General features: G+C 42.5%; 1 protein-coding gene across 1 annotated transcript in view; it reads left to right on the top strand.

The window, feature by feature from the left end:
- Positions 1-512: 512 nt before the first annotated feature.
- Slc15a5 (solute carrier family 15 member 5) overlaps positions 513-24,393 on the top strand; it is an 81,628-nt gene continuing 57,747 nt past the window's right edge. Inside the window, exons 1-3 of the mRNA XM_021654102.1 lie at positions 513-846; positions 7,261-7,483; positions 18,753-18,922. Of these exons, the coding sequence (XP_021509777.1) occupies positions 513-846; positions 7,261-7,483; positions 18,753-18,922 (727 nt within the window). The remainder of the gene's footprint in view (positions 847-7,260; positions 7,484-18,752; positions 18,923-24,393) is intronic.

Here is a 24,393-nt window from a genome sequence, read left to right as displayed (position 1 = left end):
AAATGTAATCATGATAAGGTACCCTGCCCCCTCAAAACAGATTTCCTTTTGCGCTTTATCTCTTGGCACTGTTCTGGCTTCTTTAATTAAAATATCAGAAATTATTAGACTCAAATTATTTCTTGATCTAGTGCTCAAATTCCCCAGAAAAACCGTTTCTTCTGCTTCCATATTTAAACCTTTATCTGTGCGAGGCAGATGAGCTTCCAAGCATGTGCAACTGGATTCACGTAATTCAATATAATTTTGGAAGAAGCCTCTAATTTAGTCTCTAAGTAATTAAACAAACAAATCAGATTTGGCTATGCTGAGCTTTGGGTGTTTAAATGCTCAGGTCTTCTCTCATGGGCCTCTAGATCATCAAAATGAATAGCATTAATGCGCAAAAACCTGAGAAAATTTTAGCAGGGAGAAGTGAAATTCAAGGCTGCCATCTTACTGTGTTTTTCATTAGAGGAATAGGGTAAAAAACACCACCCCGTCCAAGCGCCTCACATCAAGGCAAAGTAATCATGCCCATTACAGGCCTCATCATAAATGATAGAAAACGTCCCTTCCGTGGTGGCCCTGAGCAGCAGAAGATGCTGGGACACAGGGGGTGTTTCCGGGTTGGAATCTGCTTGCCTCTTGTGGAGCTGGCTGAGAGGTTCACTTTCTTCGAAGTTGTCTGCACCATGATCCCCTTTTGCACAGGGAAGCTTGGCTACCACAGCCACCAGGCGGCCATTCTCAACCTGTGCTTTATTGGAGCCTCAGTCCTTACCCCTGTGTTTATGGGATGGCTTGCAGATAGCTACTTCAGAAGAAACACAATGGTGCTCATATCCTCATCTCTACATTTCCTAGGTGAGTGTCCCCTGCTAACTGTATTTATTTATTTATTTGTTTGTTTGTTTGTTTATTTATTTCTGGCCACATAGATGAATACATTTTTGTTAAGACTTTAGTTTTGTTCCTACCCTGTTCTTAGCATAAAGTATAATAAATAAAATACGTTGTTTCAATTTATTTCATTCTTTATATTATTTAGACTGTTAGTAGATGTGTGTATATTGCATTTTTTTCCAGGATTGTTAGGCACTTTCAGCATTCTGATTACTATATTTTATGCTAATTATGTCTTCGCATGTCAATCTTCTGTATACCTTAGAATGCCCTTGCTTCTGTCTTTGTGCTCTAACTCAAATTAATGACAGATCCTATGTGAAACATGAAATTCATTTGCTTCACAACTAGATGAAATATGCTGAAAAGGTTGCTGAAGTTCATGTAGAATATCTAAGAAGTCTTTGGATTTTATAATTAATCATATAGTAATTAGATTTTATTTAAAGGTACGATTTCTGGATTTTAAAATACAGTTATATATTTAAAATAAGTAAAATCAGACAGGACAATATGGTTGTTTACACAAAGAAAAATAAACATACTACAAAGCTTGGGAATGCTGGATGAGGCATAAAGAGCAAGCTGGTACATAGTCTACAGTTTTTTTGGGTTTTTTTTTTTTTTGTGTGTGTGTATACAGCACTTAGGTCAGAGGACAACTTTTGAGAATAGTTTTTTTTCCTCTTTTAACTTTTATTTTTCCTTCACAATTTATTCATTATATATCCCAATTGAAGCCTCCTCCCTCAACTCCCCCACACTCCCTCCCTCATCCCCTTCCCCTAGTCCACTGAAGGGGGGAGTTCTCTACCATTGCCATCTGCCCATAGTTTGTTAAGTCTCATCAGGGCTGCCTGGATCCTCTTCCTCCGTGGCCTGGCAAAGCTGATCATCAGGGCCAAGTGATCAGAGAGCATTCAACTGAGTTCATGACAGAGGCAGCCCCTGATCCCCTCTCTCAGAGATCCACAAGGAGACTGAGCTGCCAGTCTGCCAACATCTGAACAGGGGGTGTAGGTCCTCTCCATGCATGGTCCTCTATTGGTACATCAGTCTCTAAAGAACCCCCTGGGCTCAGATATTTTAGTTTTGTTGGTCTCCTTGTGGAGCTCCTGTCTCCTCCATGTCCCTCTAATCCCACCCCTATCTTCTTCCATAAGACTCCCTATGCTCTGCCCAATGTTTGGTCCTGAGTCTCAGCATCTGCTTTGATCCCCTGTTTTTACCTTCCACCTTGTTTAAGGCAGAGTATCTCTTGTTTCTGCTAGAGAGACATGTATTCCAGAGTAGCTGGCCTGTGAACTTCCAGCCAATTTTCTACCTCTGGCTTCTATCTTAGCATAGGAGTGCGGGGATTAAAGATGAGTGCTATTACACTCATCTATCCAGCAGTTTACATGGCTTCAGGATTGCCAGGTTGCATGGGTAGCGCTTGTACCCACCAGCCTGTCTTCCTGGCTTTGATCCACAACCTTACACTGAATCATTTAGTCATTCTTCCTAGACAAGCAGCTGCCAAAGACAGGATGGAAATAACAGCTGTGAAACGGTTTACCTCAAACAGCACACAGAGCCAGCAAGTCTCAGCATGATGGTTTAAGCAAGAGTAAAGTGCAAGACATGACACCCTGGCAACCATTTCAGAGAGGCATCAGTGTGATGAAAGACCTGTGTTGACCTCCAAGGTCCTGAGCTGAAGAACCCGAGCAGGCAGTGCGCTGCCGCTGATAGTGAGCAGGGCAGTTAATGTGGAAATCAGCTGTGGCTGGTGAGAAAGACGTGGTAGAGAGCAGATGCTTGCAAGCCCTGGGTTTCAAATAGTAGGAAACCGTCATTCAGGAAATGGATACGAGCTAGACTTAGACTGTGATCATGACTACTCAAACTCTGTGAAGTATAGACCAAGTCTGGGTGACAAATTCCTTCAAGCTTCGGAAAATGTCTCTTGCCATCCACGCAAAGTGTGGTTCTGAGGTGTGAGAAGCAAGCAAAGGCAATACAATGAATTCCTTCTAACCTTGACCTTCAAGTGTAGGGAGAGGGAAACTCCCTGTCAGTGATAGTTAGTGGGAGGAGAGAAGACCCGGAGGAGGCTACTGTGGGAGCCAGCCCTGCTCCTGTGTGTCAGGGAACATTCTGATAAGGAGATAGCTAAGGCATGATGGGAAGATGAATTCTCTGTGACTGGACGGCATGCCGTACTACATTTTTTTCAGTCACCTTCCTGTTTTTTGTTGTTATTTCTAGTCTGAACTCCTGCATAAGTCACCATGCGAGGGCAAAAAGGGGAGGCCTTAACTTTGGAATTTTCCAATCAGAAAGAACTAGCTTATCTCCCGATGTGCTCTGTTAGTTGGTTTTCTTCTGTCTCTCTATGTCTCTATGTCTCTGTCTTCCCCTATCTCTATGCGTATCTCTCTGTGTGTGTCTGTCTGTCTCTCTATGTCTGTCTGTCTCTCTCTCTTTCTCTCTTTGTCATATTGAGTATTGAACCCAGGATTCACACATGCTAGGCAAGCCCTCCACCATGGAGATATATCCTCCTCCCTTTCTTTTCTATCTTTTTATTTTGAGACAGGGTCTTTCTAATTTTCTCAGACTGTCTTAGAAAACATTATATAACCCTAGGAGGACTTGAAATTACAGTCATCCTGAGCCTCCCAAAATGAGTTCTAAGCCTGTGGCACCGAGCTTGGCTTCATTTTCTTACTCTAAGTCATGCCCTAAATTTTCCACTCACAGCTGCCATGGCATTGCAACCTGTTATACTAAATGTTAGAGATTCTAGCCAAATTATGACTTCTATCTGAGGAATATTAACTTAGATTTTTAAAAATTCAGGTTACTTCTTGATCATGGCCTATCTACTAGGCTACCAGCAATCTGTCCAACTCCAGCCCACACACCATTTTACTAATAGGGCTTCCTGAAAAGGAATGAATTCATACTGCTTCATGTTGTGTTAACATTGCTTCTATTATCTAAATATTAAGCTTCAAATTTAACCTATAAGAACCTTTATAATTTATATAAAATTTAATCTTCTGGAAGGGTCTATGCTCACCTCCAATGACATTGAAATCCTTGCTATATCTTTACTTTTCCTTCTTCCATTCATTTTTCACTCTGCCTGAAAGAGTTAACTTCTCCAAATTTTTACTCTGTACCTGAGATTTTGAAAACTCCTGCTGTTTCATCAAGACCCACGTTCATGGTTAGTGTCTCTGTGTTTAGCCACACTGTTGTCAAATATACTTGAGTTCATGGGCTGCGGAGGTAGTCAGCTCAGTTAGTAAGTCATGCTTGCCATGCAAGCAAGAAAACCTGAGTTCATTCCCCAAACCAGTGTTCAAATACATGATGTGATGGTACTCAATCTTAGCTCCACACTGGGAGTCGAAGCCAGCCTGCCTGCTATTGTAAGAGGCTTTTCCTAGGAAAAGGTAATACACACACACACACACACACACACACACACACCCCTATCTATTCATCCCAGATAGAGAACATATGGCAAGCCAAGGTAATAACTCCATAAAAATTCAATTCGGTTCACCAGCTAGTTTTCATTGGGGTTACCAACAGGAACGTGGGTGAGGAGTTGAGCCGCCACCACCACAATGCCTACTTTGTGGTGTCTTGAAATCCACATTCCTAGAGTACTTTACATGACTTTCACACAGCTTCAGGGGCAGAGACCGCCTCCTCTGCATCTCTGGTGGTCAGCCTCCTCCCTCAACAGTTGTTCACTGCCTTGGTGATCCTGAGCAGGGGACTTGGTGAATCTTCCAAATTTCCTCTTTCTCTTGACATGTGAATTAACCTCCTGGGTCTCCTGACCATCCCTGTCTCTCCTAGAAAGAATGTTTCACTTCAGAGGCACCCACTACATATTACTAGTCTACTGGGCAAGCACAAGGTTACTGAGAGACCCCCATTTCCAAATCCAAAGTGGGAGGCTCCTTAGAGATAAGACTCCCAAGGTCTCCTGTCTTCCACACACATTTACACACGTGTCAGAACACATACATCAGGCAAAATCTACCTGATTGCACATACCCTTCTACCATGCAACTGTCTGCTGTATGTCTACCTTTTCTGACATACCTACAACTCCTGAATTGCTCCCCATGATTTCACAAAAGATATGACAGTGTTTGTTTCCACAGGGCTTACAGATGCAAGCAGACAATGTATGCAGGGCACAATAGCGCACATCAAAAAGAGAAATTCTTATCAAATGTATTGCAGGTTTGTATTTTTGTCACTTCTATTTTACTGAAGATAGAAATGAAGTCTTGATCTAAAGACATGGCAGTGTTGTGACATTTTCCCAAATGGTGGAAGTAAGCCATCTTTGTGACTTACACGGGTTATCACATGGTCTAGAAGTAGATTGTCCTTAAATAGCTGGTGAGTACATGGACTAACTGGACTGAACATGCTATTAGATAACCCTTGGTACTGCCGATCCTCACACTTCTGGGGAAGAAGATTGAAAAGAGAAACACGTTGTTTCAAATCTGGCTGACCTTGAAAGAAAATACCTCAAAACGCAATAACTTAAAGGGTCCACTCTCAAAGCAAATCAGGCCACTGCTGAATGACAATCAAATTGTGTATTTCCTTCACATGGTAAAGCCGCCAAGCACAGAAGATGTTAAATTCTGTACCCAATTTCCATGTCTGTAGAACTTAATGTCGAGTTGAGGAACTAACTACCCATAACCACTTTATAAAAAGTCATACCAAAAACGGTAATGTCAGCGTAATTGAACAGTACAAAAGTAATCAGATGGACACAACAACATTAATAGAGTTAGGGCATAGTTCAGTGACAGAGTGCATGCCTAACATATGAGGGTCTGCAGTCCAGCCCTAGTGCCACACGAAGGGAGGGAGTGAGGAAGGGTGAGAAGGGGGAGGGAGTGTGGGGATCAGGAACTGGAGAAAGGGGGTGAGTGGCCATGGAGCCCACTCAGAATCCCAGGAATCAGGCTCTTGGAGACCAGATTCAAGGTACAGATCTGACTTTATTGTTCAGAGTAAAGGCCTTTAAACAACTGAAAGGCCAGTCAGACCACCCATGCTAGCCTCAAGCACCAGCATCAATCAGGTTGTTGCAACTATAAGGAAATGTGGGGAATGTGGGGTGGGGGGGAACATCACCCTAGGAGACCTCCATAAAGAAGGGGAAGCAGTCACTGCCCTAGCCTCAGATCCATCTTGAGAATTCACTAGTGTGCTAGGAGTCCCTAGAAGATCAACACTGTGTGTAGTGGATCAGGACCTTTCAAGGACCCATAGGAGTGGCTGACACTTCACACACCACTCCCTATGGGCCTCCACAAGGCTTGTCTAGACATTCCCCACAAGGAAGGAAAGAAAGAAGGAATGGAGGAGAGGGCAGGACAGAAGGGGGTCCTACCAACTGACAGCCCAAAGTTAGTTTCAAGGGTAAACAATGGAGCATATGAAAAATGCTTGGCAAGGAATAGGCGACTTAGCAAATGACAGGGCTGCACAGTAATTTCCACTTGATGAGTCATCAAGGACCCCAAGGTAAAAGTGGGATGGGGGTTCAAGCTGCCCATGTCACTCTGTACCCTACCTCTTAATGACTGGTCTGCAAGACCCAGGAAACATCCCTGTCCCTGAGGTCTCTCACCTCTCTGCATGTGCCAGGAAAACTCGTGAAACTGTGTGAGAAATCAGAAAGCAAGGACATATATGGCCAAAGGATAACCTTAAACTCTTGACCTTTCTACCTGTCCCTCCCAAAAGCTAGGAATACAAGCATATTCTGCCACAGCGAATGTCTTAAATTTTTCACGTGATATAATTCTGAATTATTATGTTAAAAATTAACATCATTTGCTTATACATTCTTAGAGAAAATATGGTTTTAAGCTGGAAGGAGGAAAAACAGAACCTTGAATTAGTTAAAACATGCATTAAAGATAATTCTAATATAATTTCTTTATATATAAGTCAATTATAAATGAATCAAAATTTATAAGTTTTATAATTTTTTATTTAATTTTCAATTATGTGTGTGGGAGAGTGGGGTATGTGCATGGGAGTAAAGCCCCAAAGGCCAAAAGAGGGCATCCAACATCTGCACCGCAGGACTGAACTGGGGTCCTCTCACAAGAGCAGTGCAGGCTCTTTGCCTCTGAGCCATCTCTTCAACCCCGGAAACTTTCACACTTAGAAAATCCAAGCCCTCTCTGGAATCGCACTGATCAACATAAGTATGCTAGACACTCACACAAACCAAGAACCTTCCAGAGGCTGGCGCTTGTTTATGACCTGCTCCAGTGAGCCTGCACGCCTGTGCTATGTGCCTTCTCCTTTTCCCTCCACCGACAGGCACTGCTTTGCTATCTGTGCTTGCTTTCCCCTTGGAGGATTTCTATGGAGACGCTTACCCAGTGATCAGCAACACACCGGTGGAGGAGCGGACTGGGCTGTTTCACACTGCACTGCTGACCCTCTGCCTGGGCACAGGAGGAATAAGAGCCGTCATTTGTCCAGCGGAGATAGGCTGCCTTCAGGAGCAGGAATCAACAAAGCTGACGTCCTTTTTTGACTGGTAAGTGGCCCTGTTAGGAAACAGACACAGTTATAGCATTCTTTACTTATTTAACAGGTTTTCCCATGGTCTGGCCTTTGTCATTAGTTAGGCCAGGTGACAGTAAGTGACAATGGGCCAGTCAATAATCATGGTCAAGGTTGGAGACACGGCTCAGAAGTTTAGAACATTAGCTGTTCTTCCAGAAGACTGCAGTTTAGTTCCTAGATTCCGAGTGGTTCACAGCTGCCTGTAACTCTAGCTCCAGGAGATCCAGTGCCCTCTGCTGGCCTCTGCAGGTGCACACATGTATGAGCACATACAGGTATAGACACACACACACACACACACACACACACAAACTCATAAGTATAAGATAAAAAAATCATGATCAGATATAAAGCAGAATCAGCAACTTCTCAAGAAAAACCGACTAATTTGTCCTCCAGCTAAGAAGATGTTCAGTGGTTTGTCACAATGAAGAGAGTATGGCCTATGGCCAAACAGGCCCGGTGGAGGTCTCATGTGTCCTTACCACAAGCGCCTGACCTTCATCAAGCCACTTTCCCTCTAGTTTATTCGTGTCTGCAGACAGCGTGAGTACTTCCTCAGATGTGACTACTGCAGACAGAGAGAGCTCAGTGCACAGCTGCAGGTGCTCAGAAAACAAAACAAACAAGCAAAAATAAAACAACAAAACAGTAGCTGTGGTAGTTACGTCAACATTGTAACAGATGAGCCCTTCCCAGGCTGGTGAGTTCACAGGCCAGAGTAAAGAGGAGATGACAATTTAAAAAAAAAAAAAAAAGTGTTTCAGAACGTGTTGGATATCTGCCAGGATCCTTCTTTCTCATCCACATCACTCCAACACCTGAGGTGTTCAAATTTCATGAAAACCAAAATATATTTTTCTGATGCTTTGCTGGGTGGCCTGGGGAATAAGAAGGGACATGCACGCAGGTATGTGCATGTACAGGTGTGTGCACATACATGTGTTCCTCCAGGAGCCAGAGGTTAATCTCTGGTGTCATTCCTCGGGAGCTATCAAGTTTTTTGAGAAAGGGTCTCTCATTGACCTCTGGAGCTTTCCAAACATCCAAATTTGGATGGTCAGTGAGTTCCGGGGACCTACCAGTCTCTGTCTCCCTGGAGCTGGGATGACAAGTGTGCATTGCCACAACTGGCTTTTTACGCGGGTGCTGGGAATTGAACTCAGGTCCTCATGATAGCACAGCAAGGCCTTTACCTACTGAGCCCTCTTCCCTGGGCTGTATGTGTTTAAAGGAACGAGCGTGTATATTGTGAAATAGAAATTCAAGAAAACAGTTGTCATTTGGAAGTTAAGGAAGACTCATTGTTCATAGCTTTAGTATGGAACTTCTTTGGGGGTCTCACTACCAATTAGTGGGGATAAAACAGCTATGAGCCACCATTAAAATCTACATGATAGTCATTTTTACCCCTTTCACCTAGAGTATAGATTAGTTAGCGCTTTGTAAAGTGCCATTTAGATCCAAGATGTCTCCCCAAAGGCCCATGTACTGAAGGTTTGGTCCCTGACCTCTGATGCTATGAAGAGGTTGGAGGACATTTACAGAATGGAGCATCATTAAAACAAAGTTACGGTTTTGAAGAAGATAATAGAATCCTGGTCCTTTCCTATTGTTCTCCTTGCTTCTTGGCAAAGAGCTGGTGAGCAGCCCTGTTTGATCATTTGGTTCTAGCCAAAGACTTAAGGTACTACCTCACAATAGTCTCTGCATCAGTGGCTCAGCCCACCAAGGACTCACCACAAACTAGGGAGCTATAAAAGCATGTCTGTGTGTATGGTGTGGTGTGTTTGTACTTGACATGTGTGTGTGTATGTGTGTTTGTGTGATGTATGGAGTGTGTGTGTGTTTACATACGTAAATGTGTGTGTATGTTTGTGTGTATGTGTTTGAATGTGTCTTTAAGTAGGCTCCCAGCATTAATGAGAATTGCTAGCTCTCCATCACTGTTGTCTGTGCATAAATCAAGGCAGGTAGCATTTTTGTGACCAGACAAAAATGTTGAAAAAAGTTAATCTTAAAAGCACCAAATGAGGGGCTGGAGAGATGGCTCAGTGGGTTAAAAATACTTGCTGCTCTTGCTGAGGACTGAGGTTCAGTCGCTACTGGCTCCCACATGTGGCTAAAAACATCTACAACTCCAGTTCAGGGCATCTGATATCCTCTTCAGGACTAGGGAGGAACCAGGCAGGCACACGGTTTGAATGCATACATGGAGGCAAAGCACTCACATACATTTAAAAAACTGCATTAAAGAAAATGTCTAGAGTCAATGTTATCTATGTGTATGCAGTTATCCAAGTGAATTCTTCCTCCTCCTCAGTCTTCCTCTCTCTCTTTCTCCTCTCTCATATTAATATTACAAAACACTCAAGCCTATTTTGGATTAAGTCTTAATGTCAGGGAAGGATGCAGTTTATCAAAGGGAGATGGGACACTAGCTTCCTCATAGCAAATTCTGCCTCCTTGACCTGCCCAAAGGAGAAAGAAATCCTTTTTCATTCTATTCGGAGGTTTTAATCCTTAATTAGCAACATCATTTTGATTAAATAAGGCTCTGGAGGATTAAGACTGGAGAGCAATCAGTTGTTCTGAAAGATAGCTCCAGAGACTTTATTGTACTGTGGTTTTAGTCATTCGGAGTTGTATTTAATCAAAATGACATTTCTCGGTGTTGGTTACAAAAGGGACATTATATGAATGAATGACTTCCTTTGGGAAAAAGAGGGGACTCCCAGTGGGTTTGTGCTTTGGGGATTTGGGTAAGAGGACAGAGAATGAGACACAACGAATTTGGGGAGCTGGGAGGAGCCAGGACAGATTCAGGAACAACCTATTTATCAAGTACTTCTTATTATTTTCTAATTTCATTAAAAATCTCCAGTGAGAATAATCACACGGTATGTTTGAAGCCTGAGGATCCGAGTGTCTGGAAAAGCAGACGACCCTCACTGTTACCGTTAGATGTGATTAAACACTGGGTGTGGGGCTCACTCTAGGCTGGATTGCATTGTTCAGGTTTGCTTGCTTTCTTAGAATAAATACTAAACTACAGAACAAATTTACCATCATTTACTTAGTAAAGTTTGTACAAAAAAGATTGACATGAATGAAAAATCTGTTCTAGAACATTCTGAGTGAGTTGGTGGCCAGATGGACAGGCACTACACTGGTACAATCCTGTACTGGTCAGCCTTGGGAGGGCTCTGACTTCCAGCAAGATCGCAGAGATTTGGGGTTCCGGGTCACAGTGTAAGAGTACCTCAAAGGGACGTGCCGTTGCTTAAGCACAGGGTATCCTAACAGACCACTGGCATTTGAATTATAACGGCTGCTATTATTCTTGAACATTGAGCAAGTTACAGATAAAAATCCTTACCTTTTTGCTAGGAAAGAAACCCTGTTTAACAGGCAGCCATCTTTAAAATGGGCTGTCTGCTAACTCAACTGTTTTCTCAAAGTCCAAAAAAATCTCCTAATGGGCTGAGGTCATAGTTCACTGGCAGAATGGTTGCCCGGTGTTCAGGAAGCTCCAGGTTCAATTACCAGCGCCACAAAAGAAAAAGAAAATCCTAAGAGTTGCAAGCACAGGAAATGTTACTGATTTCAGCAGCCCCTTTCAAACGACAACACACCCCTTCAATCTCTCACAAGTCTGCATTTAGTCCTGCTTTCGGCACAGATGTCAGATGTTCATAGCTGCGAGACCTTTACTGAGAGGTGTCGTTGCCTCTCTACCACCCGAAGCTTCCCAGCAATCCTGTGAAGCAGTATAGACTGGAAGTTTTAGGAACGGCAAACATCGATTCTGAGTAAGGTTGCCAAATGGAGTGGAGAAACCCGTTCCTAGCCAACAGCGCCATCTGGAACAGCGTCTTCCGCTCCCGTGTACCTCACGGGAAGTGTAAAGCGAAAGCTCTCTGAAATCGAGCCCTGCCAACATCCTGGTGTACGTACCCAGATCGGAACCCATCTCTTTCAGGGATTTCCAGGTTCTTAGGCGTGCAGTTATGAGCCGCCACACTGGAGATAATGAAAATGAGTGCACCTGAGCAGGTTCTTTTCTGGAAGCCAAAAGATGGTGGAAAATTAAATCTCTTCATGGCCATAATTTTAAAGCCTGCCGCCATCAGCTTCAAATTGCTCCTCACATTTTTTTCTACTTGCTTTACCTGATAATTTACATTCTATCTCTATTTCACAGCGTGCTGCTCAGGTATCCCTACAGTGAATTAGGCAGAATTGAAGTCCCAAGTAAATCATTGACTAGGTTCTTAGTAGGGACAAAGATGAATTTATTCCACCCCCCAGATTTTAGGTATGTGTACTTAAATTGGCTTCTATGATGCCTGTTCCAGATAGAAAATGCTCTGAGTTGAACATATACTCACATGTAGAATCTTTATTTTAGGGAAGCACTAGAGTTAAAAGGTATTTATTCCACCATCTAATTCAGAAGCTGACCCCTGAAAACGAAGAGTTTCAACTCTAGACGCACACAAAAGCCTTGGAAGCATTCTTTTAAAATATACCAATTCCTGGACCCCAGGAGTCTTGGTGACATTGGTTTGACCTAGGACACAAAGAAGGGAAATTGTTTTCTGCATTTTTCAAGCTGACAGAATAGAGTTGAAAACCATTGTTCTCCAATAGTGTGACTTGACTTTAATATTCTACAAAAAGCAGGTAGGGTGCTTGTGAAGCAGATGTCCAGGTGTCATTCTTTAGCTGCATGACAAGTTAGAGGCCACCTTGGCACAGAGAGATCTTGTCTCAAAGGAACCAATAAATCAAAACCAAAAAGCAAGTTTTATCTATATTGCTTTGGGGAACTCTGTACATTTTGTGGCAGAGAAAATGATTATTTACAAGTGAATTATTACAAATGAGTTACATATCAGTGTATTATATCTATTATATATAATAGATGTAGAAAGGAGGAGGGAGAAGGATCAGGAGACCAAGCACTGCCTTGGCTGCGTATCAAGCGTGAGGTGATTCTGAGGTACACTTGCAATCCTCCACTACACCTTAAAGACAGTAATTCTCAAACACTGTGACCCCAAACATCACACATTAGTGTTCAGTATTGGGAAAAGAAGGTAGAAACAAGGAAAAGGGGAGCGTGAACAGAGAGCAGCATCAGAGGTCTGGGGAAAGAGTGAAAGCTGCTGTTAGTCAATTAAAACTACGACTTCGCCTTGACCCTTGGTGTTGACTCATCAAGACTAATAATCATTTGTCAGCACCTCTGCTGGGGAAAACAAATCCATGTAACAAAGAAGAACTGTAATGTTTCTATTTGTTCCCTGCCTCTCCAAATACACCCTTGTTAGAATATTTCCATAGACACATAGTTATTCTAGAACAGTGCCACTCACCATGACGTCAGCGTCCACATCATGTTTCAGTGTTTCAGTGGCCCTTTTAAATGCCTCTGCCCCACTCAACAGCCACAAATCTGCTGCAGCACCTTTACATCTTTCAGGACAGAATAAAATGTTCTCTCTTGGGTCCCTAAGTTGTCCAGTCACATTAGGAAGACTGGAAACGTCCAGAAAGTTTGCCTTCCCTCCTTCATATCTAGTCACGATTGGAAATATCTAATCATTTCGTTAAAAATCACTCCACATAGCAAAGTAGTGATGTGACTGTCATGCTACCACTAAATAACTTCAGCAAATGTTTAAAAAGATGCCAAAATGACGGCTGAGATTTGTGATGAGAATCCCGAGGGTCATGACGTTTTATTGTGGTTGTTGTTGTTTTGTTCTGTCTTTTGTTGTTGTTTCTTAAATCGCCTGCACAATTCCAGTTATTTGTTTCATGCCCATACTTAAAAGTAGACTAAAGAATTGTGTTCCTACTGCCGCCTTCAATTTCCCTTAATCACCTGCATTTGTTTTGCTTTAGTGTTTTGCTCTCTGACTTTCAGTGTGAGGGGTGTTTTATACATTCAATTTACCGGTGAACTCTGAGACGAAAGGAGTCTTAATAGTAAGCTCTCAGGCTGTGGATTTTTCTTTTATTTATTTATTTATTGCAGATGATACATACGTAATTCCACCCTTAATTATTTGTGGCTCACCCTGTCCATAGAACAGCAAAGACTAATATGGAGTCTGTCTGTGCTAAGTAATTCTTTCAGAAAACTACACAATCAAATAGATGAGATGGCATTTGTTAAACTGCAGTTAGTGCTTTATGTGAAGTCTCCTCCTGTACACAGATAATCGGCACTGCTTTCCCAAGATTTACATCCTGGGGTATCCTTTTCTCATCTTTCTTGACCCTCTTTGAAACAGTTCAGTGTTTATCACCTTGTGGTACAGTGCAGGGTCACTGAGAGTCTTCTTGTATCTTTTCAATAGTGTTGCTTATCCTTGAGAGGGGAAGCAATTCTAAAGAGTAAAAAGTAACAGAACATTGCTTTGGCTCTCACCTCTCAGTTGCTACAGCCACAGTTCAATAGGACAGTTTGCCACAGCATGGAAACTTAGCCCAAGGCTGAGTCTAGGGACTCTACCTGATTGTCCCAGAAAATTCTACCTTGGTACCCTCACCTGCATTATGACAAGTTCTTGTACATGAGTTACATTAACTCAGTTTCTTAACCACCATTCCCTTGCCAATCATTAGGAGTCTTTAATGACCTATGTTTTTCTTATGTCACATCTTTAGTCAGTTTGTTCTGTATTTTCCATTCATTGTGTGTCTAGTGCTGTGCTGGGGCCATAAGGATAGAAAAGTAGAGATGCAGAATAAGATAGTGTTGGTGAGAAATGTGACAATCTACATATGAGAAGCTGAACTGACAAGGGTGAAAATTAGCTGTTTGCTTCAGAAGTTCAGGGGCCAGAATAAATAGAGCATTTCAGCGGGCTGAAGAAGAGACCTGGTGAAAACTTCGAAAGTAAGACAGGACAAACCAAGGGAAATAACAAGTCACAGGCACAAAAATGAGGGAGTGTGTTTCAGACAGTGCCAGCCTGTGGCATATCTCCTTTCTACATGTACACCAACTACCTCACCGCTCTTCTGTGGCACCCCTGCCTGGCCAGCTCTCTCTTACTTGTGGTCCAGACCAGCACAAGGGCTGTGACTCCATGCCATGCCTTTTCTACAGTGCCAGAGCTGTAATCACTATAATCATTTAGTTCCTTTTCTCTTGGAGTTATATTTGAGCAACACATTGTTCACTTTCCTTCCAAGGACCCCCCAGTTATCTAAGAATAAGACTCCAACCCTTTACCATGGACAACCAAACCCTACAGGATCTATTTGATCTCCAAATATGCACCCCTTTCTCTCAGATCCGTGTCACAGTTCTTGTTCTCTAGGTTAGGACTGGAGGAAAAAATGGAACAGAAACATTTGCTTAGCACCATAAAGCTAACTCTATTTTCCACTCAACTCTTTAAAATAATCCTTGTCTAAAAGGTATGGTCTCTGTTTTTAAAATTAAACTGAATTCCAGAGCACAAAAGGGCAGGTAAGGTGTGAATGATTATGAGAATTTAGCTCATGTCATCTGACCACTATTTCATAGAGGAAGAACAATATTTATAATTAATGACAGATGAAACACGTTGATCAAATGTCAAAGCCTGGATGAATAAGGAAATAATAGTGTCATAAAACTTACAACCACAGAGTTTAGGAAAGGGGAACAAAAAGATTGCTGAGCCCCAGTCCGTGCTGTAGGCTGCCCAGTGACAAATGGCTTTGGTTCCTGGGCCTGCGACATAGCTGGATCAAACCAGATTAGTCACCTTGGTTCTCCAAGTCTCAGATTTGTTCCCCGGGGAAAAAAAAAAATGTGGGAGAAGAATTTTGGTGAGCTTGTGTTTGGCAAGGAATTCTTAGAAACCACACTGAAAGCATGAGCTGTAAAAGAAAATATACCTGGTACGCGGATGCCAACAAGGCCTTGTTAAGACAATTAAAAGACAAGTCCCAGGCTGGAAGAAACATTTGTAAAACTACATAACTGATAAAGAACTCCTTTACAGACATAAAAAGATTTTAAATTCAGTATTAATAAAAAAGCAACCTTTTAAATATGTGTGTGTGTGTGTATGTGTGTGTGTGTGTGTGTGTGTGTGTGTGTGCGTGTGCAGGTACACACACTCATGAATGTGTGTGTAAGTGGAAAGTCAACATTGGATGCCTTCCTCTATCATTCTCCACATTACTTTTGAGGCAAGGTCTATCACTGAACCTGGCATTAGTTTAACCAGTTGGCTAGATCAGCTGGCCAGTCCTCTCTCTCTCTCTCTCTCTCTCTCTCTTTCTCTCTCTCTCTCTCTCACACACACACACACACACACACACCACCAGGATCCTGAAGTCTTGCCTCCCAGTCCTGGGATTACAGGGATTGCTTACCTGGCTTTTACAGGTGTGCTGGATCCTGAGCTCACTCAGGTCCTCATGTCTGCAGAGCAAGCCCTCTACCCACTGAGCCACCTTCCGAGCACCAGCTTTCTATTCACGTGGGAGACATGTTTGCGTGAAAGCTTTATCAAAGAAGATAAAGAAAGCCAAAACTCATTACAGGAAGGTGGGTACCGTTAGCCACAATGAGACGCTGATGCAAATCTTCCAGCCTCAGTGCTAACCATGTGATTAGAGCGTCCCCAGACAGGTGATCGCAATGTAAAATGCCGCTGTGTCTCAAAACACATTTGTAAATTTCTTTTTCATGTTTGCTCTCTTTTTATTCACTTTATATCCTTGCCGTAGCCCCATACCTCTTCACTCCCTCTTCTTCTCTCCTCCCTCCCCCTCCCCTTTTCCTCAGAAAAGGGGGGCTCCCTTTCCTATCTACCCCACCTTGTATCCTCCCCTGTGGCCTGGCAAGGTAGCCCTGCTTGCGGGGTGGGGGGAGTGATAATAAAAAACCTGGTGAATCTGTGACTAATGCAGTCCCCACTTCCCTTACTAGAGGACCCACATGAGGCCTAAGCTGTCCATCATGCTATTATATATACATATATGGTAAACCTCAGCCATTTCGCTCCTCAACTTTTACCTATGTGAATGTGAAAGTGAATATAGAAAGTGAATGTCTGTATCTGTACAAATACTTCAGCATCAATGTTTGTACTAGCTATGAGCTAGGAAAAATGTCTGTCAATAAAGAAATGGATGAATAAACAAAAAGTGTTTATATAATGGCCCCTGCTTGGTAGTAAGAAGGAATGGCCTAATGGGACAGAGTGAGGGAATAGTGGATGGGAAAAGGTAGAGGGGGGTGGGGGTCGATGGGGAGTGAACAGGGGTGAACGGCATGCGAATGGAGGTGGATGGAGAAACAGATGGGACAGTATTGGAGCAGTGAGTGGGAGGCAGTGGAAGGAGCCGCAGCAACAGCGGTTGGATGAGAAGCTGACGGAGTGTAGATGAGGGTGCACTGGGGCTTTAGATAAGATGGTGAGAAAAGAGTGGGGAGGGTAAGTGGGGGGTCAGTTAGCAGTTGGACAGGGGTGGACAGAGAAGCAAGAAGGTGGATGTGGCAATGAGTAAGGCGGATCTGAGGAAGCGGATCTGAGGTTTGGGAGAAGTAAATTACGGAACATACAGAAACTGATGGGAGGCGGATGGCAGTGTTTGCTGGTGGATAGTGGGTGAGGGTGGTGGGTAGACTGACGGATGGTGGATATCAGTGAATGGCGAGAGGTGGTATGAATGGAGGTGTGTTGGGAGTGGATAAGACAAATGAGGGTAGAGCAGCTGTGGATTAGGGGCAGCTGAAGAGAATAAGGTCGGATGGAGTACAGGAAGAGTTGGTGGAGGTGAAAAGAGGATACGTGGAGCACTAAGTGGTGGTACAGGGGGACGGTGAGTGGATGAGGGTTTGATGGGGTGTGGTTGGAAATGAAAGATAAAGGGAAGGAAGATGTGAGGAGATAGAGAGGGGCCTCACAAGGGAAAGGGAAACAGGGAAAAGGATGGGGGGATGTAAAAAGAGGAACCAGGGGGAATAGGGAATGGGGAGGGAAAGTAAAGGAAGAGAGAGGCAGCGAGAAAAGAAGGGCAGAAGAGGAGGTATGGAAAAGGCCAAGAAGAGGGAAGGGAAAGGGAGGAGGGAGGGAGAGAGGGAGGGAAGCAGGGAAGAAGAAAGGGAGGGAGAAAGAAGGATTAGTTGGATGTTGTGGTAGGTTTGCCATGAGGAACTCCAGTGGATCAGAGTTCTGCAAAGACACATGTCCCAGAGTACAGGAACTTCACAAAGACAGGGGACAGATCCCTAACGCTGCACCCGAGTGAAGGGGAGGAGTCTGCAGAGTTAACTGGAGTCCCTAATTGGTTGCTTTTGAATTAATCATAGGGAATTTAGTCATGTAAACACTTTAAATTTTTACTAACAAAGTAAGTGTATGAACGTGTAATTCTATTAAAGTTTGCACAACTGAAATATACCTCACAAAACTTCATATGGGGGGCATAGGTACTTAAAAGAGTAAATTGTATTGTATTGTATTGCATCGCATTGCATTGTATTGTATTGTATTGTATTGTATTGTATTGTATTGCATTGTATTGTATTGTATTGCATTGTATTATATTGTAATGTATTGTATCGCAACAACAGATTTTTAACTTGACATGGTAGGATTATGCCATTGAATTCCAATGGGTCTGATGCTAAATGCAGATCCAGTGAACAGTTGGGAGGTGAGACTGTATTCCCCAGAAATAATTTGCAAACTAAACTCCAGGGTAGGAGGCTTTTCTTGATGCTGGCCCTTAGGAAGGGAGGTTTTCTTCAAACCTCATTCATTTCTTTGATTTAATGCCTAACTGGGTTTAATCAGGGTAATCCTGAAGTTTCTGTGCTTCTCTGTACTTAGAGATATTTGTTCTTGAATGATAGCATTTTTCAGGCTCAAGAGGGATAGAGAGATAGGTGCCTGACTAGGTACAGTCCTTGAGTTTACCGACTTCAGTTGCTGCTGAAGAAAATGCTGGACATGCCTAGCCTGGCCTTTATCCCATAAGGCTCCTGACAGAAAATGTGTGTTGATCTGTTAAGGTAGAAAAACAAAAAATCCACTCCCACTGCACCTGAGCTGAGCAGAAAGAAGAACAAGGAAATAGGGTGGTGCTCCTAGGCCAAGCAAGAGGAAATGCTGGGGGAGGGAGGCAGGAGAGGATTCCTGGTGCCTGTTCTTAGCCTGTAAGTGAAGTAAGACACCCACACCGGGATTTCTCTTGTGTCTCTCTGTGTACCCCAGGGCCTCCTGGTCCATGAACCTGAACACAGCTGTTGTCTTTCTGGGAATCTCATGCGTCCAGCTCCTGGAGGCAGGGGCGCCTGTGGTCCTGCTTCCTTCTCTGTCCGTGTTCATGGCGCTAGTAACACTTTACATGAGGCACTGCAACCTGATCTGTCAGCCAGAGAAACGTGAGTCTCTTACCTCCTTTTTAAATTCCCTACAAGATCTTTGAACTCACAGAACTGCAGGTCTCTGCAGTTACTACACTACAGAGGACCCCACCGCGGTCACTTACCTACTTCTGAGACCTCTCTGTCCACTCTGACAATCACAAAGCACAACTGTTCTAGAATTCTATTCATCTATGTCATGAGATTTACATACATAATACACATTACACACTATGTGAATACTTATGTTAAATACTTAAAAAACTGTTCTCAGTGTCATAGTTGTTCTTGTGTAGAGACATGTGTTTGTAGAGAGGAAGTGAATTCCTTTTTTTTTTTTTAAGACAGGGTTCCTCTGTGTAGCCTTCGCTGTCCTAGACTCTACAAAGAGATTTGCCTGCCTGCACCTCCCCAAGTGATGGGATTACAGGCCTGTGCCACCACCCCTGGCCATGAATTACTTCATCTTAATTTAAGCTTGTTTCTGTTTCTTTTAAAATAATTTTGTAGTGATGTCAAGTTATCATTGTATTTTACTTTTTCAAAATGTTATCTTAGTTTTTACATTCCAACAATAGTTCCCCCATCCCTCCATTCATCCTAGCTCCTTGAACTTCCCCCTCAGCCCCAGATCCATTCCCCTTCTGTTTCCTCTTCAGAAAAGAGCAGGTCTCCTAGAGTCATCAGCCGATATAGGAAAAAACAAGACACAATAAGAAAAGGTGAAAGCCCTCATCTAGAGGATGTACAAGGCAACCCAACAGGGAAATAAGAGTCCCAAGAGCAGACAAAAGAGTGAGAGATACACCTGCTCCCACTATTAGGAGTCTAAAAACAAACAAACAAACAAACAAACAAACAAACAAAAGCCAGCAAGCTACCAGCCATCACATATACACAGAGGGCCTTGTGCAGACCCACACAGGCCCTGTGTTCCGTTCCACCAAACATGGGTTGGCCACGCCCACAAACTCTGCTTTTGAGGAGCTGAGAGATGGCTTCTGAATTTAAAAACATAAAATATAAAGTATACATATTATTGGGGTATATGTTTCAATATAGATATACATATATCATCCGTAATATTTAGATTAGGTTAAACATATTTCACCATGGCAAAAACATTCAAATTATTTTTAGCTTTTAAAAACACATGGACTTGAACTGGAATGGTGGTACATACCTGTAATTCTATCATTTGAAAGGTAGAGGCATTAAAAATCAAGAGCTCGAGGCCACCCTCAGCTACATAAGCAATTCTGAGGCCAGATGACATACGTGAGACGCTATCACAACAAACAAAATAGAACAAACACACAATGCCGTGCTGTTCTCTATAGCCACCCTGCTTGGTGGAGGCACACCAGCACTTCCAGATTGTATCAGGCTGTACCCCAGAACCTACTGGCCACTCTTTCACATCACCCCTATAGTAATCAGAGTCTACAGAGGGACAGAGCTGTTGGACTGTGCTATTTACCTCAGTTAGGAAGTGTAATGCTATGCCATGCCGTTGGTCAACACTACTGCTGATTTCTTTTACTTCCATGTAATGTTCCCCAGTACGAAAAGAGTTCAGAGGAATCGTTCACGCAACGCAGATTTCCACACGACTCTTTCTTCTCAAAACACTGGGTTTTCCTGTTCACTGCCTGCTAACTCCCTTCATCACTCCTCGACGATACTAAGAATTAACTTTCTACTTTCTGTTTCATTTCTGAGTTTTAATTGATTTTTAAATTCATCCTGGAGGGTTTTATAAATTTAATGTAAAGTTATGTTTTTATTTTGTAATGGATGGTTTTAGTGTCATATCAATGTACAGTATTTGTCCATTTATGATTTATACCCTTTCTATTTTTATTTTTTAATTTTTATTTTTTATATTAATTACAGTTTATTTACTTTGTATCCCAGCTGTAGCCTCCTCCCTCATTCCCTCCCAATCCCACCCTCCCTCCCTTGTCTCCTCCCTGCCCCTCTCTAAGTCCACTGATAGGGGAGGTCCTCCTCCCCTTCCATCTGACCCTAGTTTATCAGGTCTCATCAGGACTGGCTACAATATCCTCCTCTGTGGCCTGCCAAGGCTGTTCCTCCCTTGGGGGGGGGGAGTCAAATAGCCTGCCACTGAGTTCATGTCAGAGACAGTCCCTGTTCCCCTTACTAGAATACCCACTTGGATATTGAGCTGCCATGGGCTACATCTGTGCAGGGGTTCTAGGTTATCTCCATATACAGTCCTTGGTTGGAGAATCAGTCTCAGAAAAGACCCCTGTGCTAAGATATATTTGGTCCTTGTGGCACTCTTGTCCTCTCCAGGTCTTACTGACTGTAAATCACACACTCAATGTAAGGAAGGCCGATATTCAGAATAGAAAAGAGCTCTCCAAGTTGACAATGATGACAACCAAATGTTCTGATTTTAAAAATGAACAGAGGACTTCTTTCATATGATTCCCTGCACTCTGCCCATGGTTTGGTTATGAGTCTCAGCATCTGCTTTGATACACTGCTAGGTAGAGTCTTTCAGAGGCCCTCTAAGGTAGGCTCCTGTCCTGTTTCTCTCCTACTTCCAATAACCATCCTATTTGTCTTTCTAAGTGAGGATTGATCATCTTACCCCGGGACCTCCTTCTTGTTTAGCTTTTTTAGGTGTACAGATTTTAGTATGTTTAGCCTATCTTATAGCTCTAATATCCACTTATAAGTGAGTATATACCATGTGTGTCTTTCTGCTTCTGGGACACCTCACTCAGGATGATCTTCTCTAGATCCCACCATTTGCCTGCAAATTTCATGATTTCCTTGTTTTTAATTGTTGAGTAGTATTCCATTTTGTAGATGTACCACAGTTTCTGTATCCATTCCTTCGTTGATGGACATCTGGATTGTTTCCAGGTTCTGGCTATTATGAATAAAGCTGCCACAAACATGATTGAACAAATGTCCTTGTGTACTTTAGCATATTTTGGATATATGCCTAGGAGTGGTATAGCTGGATCTTGAGGAAGCACTACTCTGAATTGTCTGAGAAAATGCCAGATTGATTTCCAAAGTGGTTATACAAGTTTACATTTCCACCAGCAATGGAGGAGGGTTCCCTTTTTTCCACAACCTTTCTAGCATGTGTTGTCACTTGAATTTTTGATCCTATTCCCTTTCTAATCCTATCAAGTTTCACACATATGGTAGCACATGGCAGCATTTTCTTCATTTTCAATACTGTATAATACTCTACTGCATATAACACATCATCATTGGTGATTTTAAAACAGTCTCCCATGTGGCCCAGGCTGGCTTGGAATTCAGATGAAGTCAAGGATGACCTTGAACTCCTGATCCTCCATCACCCAAATACTTGGATTACAAGCATAGAACTCAACCCAGGTCTTCTTCATCCCCTCATCTGTTTCTGCACAATTAAACTGCACACACTTCTTTGCTAATGTAAATACTGTTGTTCCACACATAGGTGTGCAGCAACCTTTACAGTGGCACTCTTGGAATCATGCCCAGAAGTAGACCGTGTCCTCGTTTACGTCTTAGGGCACTTCCTGCTGTCTCCTCATCACCTGCATCTCCTTTGCTCCCCTCTCCAGAGCCCAGGAATTCCTCAAGCATTCCTCACATTTCATCGCACTTATTTTCTTCTTTTCCTTTTAACTGTGGCTCGTTGGTGAATGCGAGGTGGTGTCCTGCCATGATTTTGATTGGTATTTCCGAAATGATGAATGATACAATCTTGTCGATGTTTATCGGCTACTTTTATATACCGTTTGATAAATTACCTATTCGAGTCCTCTGTTCATTTTTAAAATCAGAACATTTGGTTGTCATCATTGTCAACTTGGAGAGCTCTTTTCTATTCTGAATATCGGCCTTCCTTACATTGAGTGTGTGATTTACAGTCAGTTTCTTCCATTCTATGCCTTGTCTTTTTCCCTGATTCACACAGTTGCCTCTGACACGCAGTTTTTACACTTACCCTACTTTTTCTCTCTCTTCCTTTTTAAAATTTGTTAGCAGTGTTTTGGATGTCACATCCGTGGAACCAAGACAAAGCACAAGGTCCTGAAGACTGTTTTCTTGTTTTCGCTGAGAGTTTGATGGCTTTGGGTCTTTACCCTGTTTTAGGCTAACATCTTGCATGTGAATGAAGTAAATGTATGAGTTCATTCTTTTGTATCTGGATGTGCATTCTCCTTACTCACATACCTTCTATGAAATATTGGCACCCTCGAAGGCCATTTAGTGACACACGCCTTGTTCTTTTGCTTAAAGGAACTTTGGACCAGAACTACACATTTACTATCACTGTTGCTTTGTCGTGTGTACTTTGGAGTCAGAGGATATTGGGCATGCAAGTTTGTTTTCCTTCCTCCAGAATAATTTGACTATTCAAGGTTACTTGAAATCCCATATATGTTTATGGATATTTTTTCCTGTTCTGCGCACAGACACACACACACACACACACGAGTGTTACTATGATCTCTTTGAATTGAGTTAACATTTTAATAATATTAGGACTTTCAACTAAGAACCATTGGGTTTTTTTTTTTTCACTTATTACTATCTTCTTCATTTTATTTATTTAGTTTTACTTTCTGAAACAGGATCTCATGTAGCCCAAGATGGCCCCGAATCAATTACACAACAAAGATAACCTTGAAGTCCTCATGCCGCTCTCCCTGCTTCCCAAGTGTGAGAACTTTTGATATGCATGAAGGCAAGCTTCCTTTTCAATCACTTTTTAAAAAAATTTTCCAGTAAACTTCACCTTAACCTACTTGGGTAAAGTTATTTCTAAATCTGTATCATTTTTGTGTGTGCTGTGGAGAATGGTATTGCCTCCTTAGCTTTCTCTAAGAACAATCATTATTAGTACCTAAGTTCACAATCACATCTTGGTCATTGATCATGCTTTCTCTTTAATTTACTTCTATTACTTATTTCCATGTTGACTGGTGTATGTGCACATGTGTGCAGATGCTAACAGAGGTCAGAAGAGGGCGCTAGATCCTCTGCAGCTGGACCTAGAGGTGGTGCTGAGCCTTGAAACAGAGCTTAGAACAGGACCCAGACATGAGAGCAGCAAGCACTGTCTGCTGCTGAGCCATCTCTGCAGACTGAGCACTAATCATTCATTTTGAATATGGAGATTTTGTAAAATTTACTAATTAGCTCTCACGTGTGTGTGTGAGAGACTGTGTGTGTGTACACACATGTGTGACAGGTGCACGTGTGATTGGTACAGTTAAGCTCTCTCATCTGAGAACACTGAGGTTTTTACTTGTTCCCTGAAATTCTGGATAAATTTATTCTTCTTTCTTTCTTTTTAAAATCTAGTTGCTCAAAGCTAGAGCTTCCCCACTGTGTTCAGTAACAATGGCAGCATGGGTATCTTTACCCTGTTTCTGGCCTTTATTGGTTGTTAGTTCCAGGTCTCATGTTGTTTTCATTATGTGGTGGTGGTTTCCACTACTCCT

Source organism: Meriones unguiculatus, chromosome 5, assembly GCF_030254825.1.
Source record: "Meriones unguiculatus strain TT.TT164.6M chromosome 5, Bangor_MerUng_6.1, whole genome shotgun sequence".
Taxonomy (NCBI): Eukaryota; Metazoa; Chordata; class Mammalia; order Rodentia; family Muridae; genus Meriones; species Meriones unguiculatus.
This window is presented reverse-complemented; position numbering and strand designations above follow the sequence as displayed.